This window comes from Haliotis cracherodii, unplaced genomic scaffold (assembly GCF_022045235.1).
Source record: "Haliotis cracherodii isolate W230 unplaced genomic scaffold, xgHalCrac1.p SCAF_5, whole genome shotgun sequence".
Classification (NCBI taxonomy): Eukaryota; Metazoa; Mollusca; class Gastropoda; order Lepetellida; family Haliotidae; genus Haliotis; species Haliotis cracherodii.
The window spans coordinates 14,628,841-14,634,840 of record NW_027266308.1 but is presented as its reverse complement, the minus strand read 5'-3'; the positions used below and the strand labels follow the sequence as shown (position 1 = coordinate 14,634,840).

The 6,000-nt window shown below is 37.9% G+C and overlaps 1 protein-coding gene across 1 annotated transcript in view; it reads left to right on the top strand.

Moving 5' to 3' along the window:
* The first annotated feature begins 1,989 nt into the window (after positions 1 to 1,989).
* The window catches only part of LOC139442857 (uncharacterized), a 134,316-nt gene continuing 130,305 nt past the window's right edge, over positions 1,990 to 6,000 (top strand). The window contains exon 1 of the mRNA XM_071223760.1: positions 1,990 to 2,391. Coding sequence (XP_071079861.1) covers positions 2,308 to 2,391 — 84 coding nt within the window. The 5' untranslated portion in view covers positions 1,990 to 2,307. The remainder of the gene's footprint in view (positions 2,392 to 6,000) is intronic.

Below are 6,000 nucleotides of genomic sequence, written 5' to 3'. Positions count from 1 at the left end.
ATCACAACCCTGGATTGTTTTCTGTTTTAATACACGTTTCCAAAATGCAAGAATATGTGTCTGAATCGTCCAAATGGTCCTGATTAGCTGTTTTGACCCCGGACCCTACCGTTTGACCAAAGATCGAAACATTTGTCACGAAAGTGCGAATTCTGAAATACCGTATAAATGCGATGTTAATTACAAACGATATAAAAACAGGCCAAGATTTTATTTTCATAGCAAATTAGAAAAGATATTACCGCGATTTAAATTAATTTTTCTCAAAAATACAAGATGATAGCTTTTGCATTATATGTATCTTAACACTGTGGTCATATTTGAGAGTATCTTCCGTTTTTCATAGCTAATGTGTGGGACGAAAGTTAAACATTAGAGATTCATTTCCTTAATGATTTTTGTGTTGATTTTCTTAAATATCTGTTTATAACATTAATCAAAAAGATGTTTCTGAATTGAAATTTGGGTGAGTCACAAATTCTGCTTTTAACATCCTTTATATTATGGTCGTTAATTCGTGGTTTATAACATTTCTAAACTTCAAAACCGAAATCTGGCAAAACATGTTATGATATGGCCAGTTGTAATAGCAGCATTAGACTCTGACCTGATCACCCAAGCATTCGTAACACCCTTTATCCCGAGGTCTAGTGCAAATAATACTTTCACAAATATACTACTTAATACTGTTGGGATTCCAGCAGCAACTCGGATGAGATGATCAGGCTCTGTATCTTGGTTGGTATAGTGTCATCATTCCCCGACGGCGTAGGACGTTGCTCATAATATCAATCACTGGATTGTCTAGTCCAGACTTTTTTCACAGTCGTTGGTGTTAAGCAACAAACAGACGACCAAACAAATAATGGATAACGCCCAAGCACTGTATATCATAGCACAAGACCTGTGAAGATCCGGGGTAGAATAGATCTTCAGCAACCCATGCTTGCCGTAAAAAAGACGACTATACTTGTCGTAAGAGGCGACTAACGGGATCGGGGGGTCAGGCTCGCTGACTTGGTTTATGCATGTCATCGATCCCAATTGCGTGGATCGATGCTCATGATGTCAATCACTGGATTGTCTGGTCCCGACTCGATTATTTACAGATCGCCGTCATATAGCTGGAATATTGCTGAGTGCGGCGTTAAACAACAAACAAACAAACAAACATAGCACATGTTGACTAGCCAGGTACACTATTTATCTTTTATATTTATTACGCGAACATACCAATGACAATAATTGGAAAAGATTTTATCATTTCTTTTGTCACGCATATTAACATTGATGCATACATGTGTTATTCGGGGTAGAATAGATCTTCAGCAAACCATGCTTGTCATGATTGTATAGGAGGCGACTAAAGGGATCGGGTGGTCGTGCTCGCTGACTTTGTTGATGCATATAATCGTATCCCAACTGCGTAGATCAATGCTTATGATTGCTTATCATTGGATTGTCTTGTCAGACAGTCGTCATTTAGCTGGAATGTTGCTGAGTGTGGCGTTAAACAACAAACAAACTAACAGACACAAACAAACATATGTGTTATAGTTCAACCTGATGTGTTCATTAACAGTAATAACAAAAGCATAATAACAATAATTATTTTAATAGAACTTGTCTGTTCCGCGCTCTAATAGTTGCAGTGAAAGACGATGGTTTCGCAAGAGGTAATCCATTCATCGCTAAACAATCGATCGGTAAGTTGTCGAGTTCACGGACCGTTCATTTTTCGACAGGCTTCATCATGTCCGGTTGAAAGGACCCAGACTTGACACAATCACCATCAAGTCATCATGTTCCGAAACACCAACCAGAACAATATTTAAAAAACATATATCCACATAACAGTAACATTATGCACAGAGATCAAGCGTAGCGGCGCTATTCTTTGGGAGTCTACGGTAATAGTTTACTCCGTCGTCATGGCAGTGCCCCCACTGTCACGCTGAGCCGTCAGTCCGTACACAGATCATTGTGTGTGCCGTTGTATACTTCATGGTATTATACAGAAGACATATAGCACCGAGTCGTGTCAATCATCTTGTCGGTTAGGACTCCAACAGGCTCAACCGTAATAGACAGGTGTGAAATGTACATGCCGCCTGTCATTCATCAAACTCGCTACCAATTACACCTGCGACGGTGGTAGCGCAATGGACTTGATAAGTACCTTTTATCACAAGTCGCTATCATTCATCATGAATTAACCATCGTTGGAATATTTAACTTTGGATATACGCTTATCTTGTGTTCAAAAAGGGATATTTCAAGTGTTGGGAGTTGACAGAAGTTATCGCCATGCCTTACTCGAACAGACCTGTGGCGAGTAGAATCTTGTCGAAGTATGAGCAGGAGAGAGCATATCGACTCCACCGACAGAAGGTAAGAGTTGTCAATGTTGTACACACGTTGTGCACAGTTGTAACCGTGGCTGGGATATACAGGGGTTATTAAAAGTAGCCGGGCGTATTATTGTTAGGGAGTTATACCACAAGCAACAAAGCTGAAACAAAGCTGATGATGCCATTGTGACCATTTGTGACTATTACACATTAGCGGGACGAACCATATATTGATAGGGACAAACACCACAAGCAGATAGATAGATATATTATGTTTGTTGTATGAGAGAGAGAGAGAGAGAGAGAGAGAGAGAGAGAGAGAGAGAGAGTACATGGAACCTACTGTCAAGAATAAGACATTTAATTTAATATCATAAGTCACACACTTATATTCTGAAAAGTAGTGTGTTTAGATTTCAAGAGTATCCAATGTGGAATTCTTGCCTGTCTGTCTGTGCCAAAGCCACTATACACATCACAGGACAGGTTGGCGTCCCATGATGGACTTAACCCCCATAGCAGTCAAGTAGCCATTCCTGGTGATGACTTGTCAGGGGGATTATGTCGGGAGATAATCACCAGAGGACTTTAGGATGTCACCATACCTGTCTGTTCAGAATGATAATTAGGTCTGAAGAAAACCATTCCATGTTTATCAGTTCTACTCATCTGTGTAGGCATTACTTGCACACAATATTTTAAGATATTTTATTCTTATCATACATTTGTTAAGTAACAGAAAACTTTCACTTATTGACGTCTTTACTTCAGTTTTGGGGGACTGGATGTGTGTATTCATACGTTGTATTTCAATAGTACTGCAAAGGTTCATGTCAATGGTGCCCATATTTGATTTTCAAAAGGGATAGGTGATGGTTTGAGGATGTGGTGCTACTGGGGTGTCATTATCTTGGATCTGAGTCCTATGATGGATCTGAGTCCTACGATGGATCTGAGTCCTACGATGGATCTGAGTCCTACGATGGATCTGAGTCCTACGATGGATCTGAGACCTACGATGGATCTGAGTCCTACGATGGATCTGAGTCCTACGATGGATCTGAGTCCTACGATGGATCTGAGCCCTGCCATGGATCGGAACCCTTAACATTGATAAATTTATTTAAAATCAGACCATTTACTCCAAAATGATGGCTCTCTGCAGATCTGGGCATTTTGACCGTCCAGTCTATAAGAAGGGTGCCAGTCAGATGTCTGCTTCCTAAAACAATCCAGCTTCATTTCTTTACTGCTTTGATTGGGAATTTTGATTGGTAACATGGAAAACAATGATCCTACTCCTTTCTTGGCATCTATGCCAGGGGTCACAAACATGGCATGGAATATACAAGATATCCACAAGTATAATGGGGTGGCCTTTTTTATCTACATTGGGAAAGGGTTGTTTTAGTTTGTTTTCAAGATACAAATATCCCATATGCTCGTCTGAATGCTGTGCTTAAGGAGGTGTCCTGGAGAGGTACCGTACTGAAGTAAAAAACCTGAGTTGAATTGGATCACCATGGATCTGAGTCCTACCATGGAGCTGGTCTGACATATACAGTGGAGTAGTGTCCTCGAGGTCTGTCTACAAGGTCTATGGTGATTATCAGTCAGTGATCTCTGTCAGCACATGCACACAAAGAGGGACCGTCACATGCGAGGAGGCCATGGGATCATTGATTGAGCAGTTGCTTTGAAAGGAACTGAATAGACAAGGGATAAAAACAACTTGGAAGGTAGAAAAGATTGTTATAAATTGGCAAACAGGCTTCTGTTGATACTATGGGTGCTGTGATATAGCTGGATTATTGCTGAGTGCAGACAAAAAGATTAATAAAAAATGATACGATGGGTGAACAAGATTGCAACAGTTGAACTATCGTTCAAGTAATAACACTAAAACGTGAAACAAGTATTTGATACAAAGACACTAGTAATTATGTAATTAACTAGGACATAATAACATTTCAGAATTATTTTCAACCCTGCACATCAAGCCTTAGACTAACGCTTAGTATCTGAAAATATATAATTTTGATAGAAACAAATAATTACATTTAAAATGAAAATGAGCCCCTGTGAGATCCTGAACCTGTGGAAAATCTAGACTTGCTTCATTGAGGACTGTGGCATCCTATTTAGAGCTGATTAGATGGGAAATAATATGGTTCAGGGACTGTGAGACTGATAAATCAAGTCTTTTTTCTTGAGTGTTTTCAATAAGGGAAGATAATTCTCACTACACCTTAGGTATACATGGTTAATTGGAACTGAAGAGTTTTTAACTTTTTCAAATGTGAGTATTTTAAAAATCTTACGCTCATCACGCTGAAGACCTGGGTTCGATTCCCGACATGGGTACAATGTGTGAAGCCCATTTCTGGTGTCCCCCGCCATGGAATATTGCTAAAAGTGGTGTAAAAAACATACTCACTCACTCTGTATACTTACTCACTACTGCGCTAAATTCACACATTACTATATATCTAGGCACACAAGGGACTTTTCACAGGTATGCATGAAAATACAATTACTTCATTCAACTTTAAAATTATTTCAACAAAATTTGGAAAAAATGATCATGCAGAGACTTCTGAGTTCCAAGGATGTTGAAGTGTCTGAAGGGATGCAGGTGTTAGATGTTTGGTGAAACACACGAGCCATAGTCGACTCGTCATACTATATAGACAAGAACCTACTCATTATAATATATAGATAAGAACCTATTCATATCTATACTATATAGACAAGAGCCTACTCAGTATACTTTATAGATAAGAACCTATTCATATCTATACCATATAGACAAGAGCCTACTCAGTATACTTTATAGATAAGAACCTATTCATATCTATACTATATAGACAAGAGCCTACTCATTATACTTTATAGATAAGAACCTATTCATTATAATGTATAGATAAGAACCTATTCATATCTATACTATATAGACAAGAGCCTACTCAGTATACTTTATAGATAAGAACCTATTCATATCTATACTATATAGACAAGAGCCTAATCAGTATACTTTATAGACAAGAGCCTGCTCAGCATACTTTATAGATAAGAACCTATTCATATCTATACTATATAGACAAGAGCCTGCTCAATATACTTTATGGACAAGAGCCTACTCAGTATACTTTATAGATAAGAACCTATTCATATCTATACTATATAGACAAGAGCCTACTCAGTATACTTTATAGATAAGAACCTATTCATATCTATACTATATAGACAAGAGCATACTCATTATACTCTATAGATAAGAACCTATTCATATCTATACTATATAGACAAGAGCCTACTCAGTATACTTTGTAGATAAGAACCTATTCATATCTATACTATATAGACAAGAGCATACTCATTATACTTTATAGACAAGAACCTATTCATATCTATACTATATAGACAAGAGCCTACTCAGTATACTTTATAGACAAGAGCTTACTCAGTATACTTTATAGACAAGAGCCTACTCAGTATACTTTATAGATAAGAACCTATTCATATCTATACTATATAGACAAGAGCCTACTCAGTATACTTTATAGATAAGAACCTATTCATATCTATACTGTATAGACAAAAGCCTACTCAGTATACTTTATAGACAAGAGCCTACTCAGTATACTTT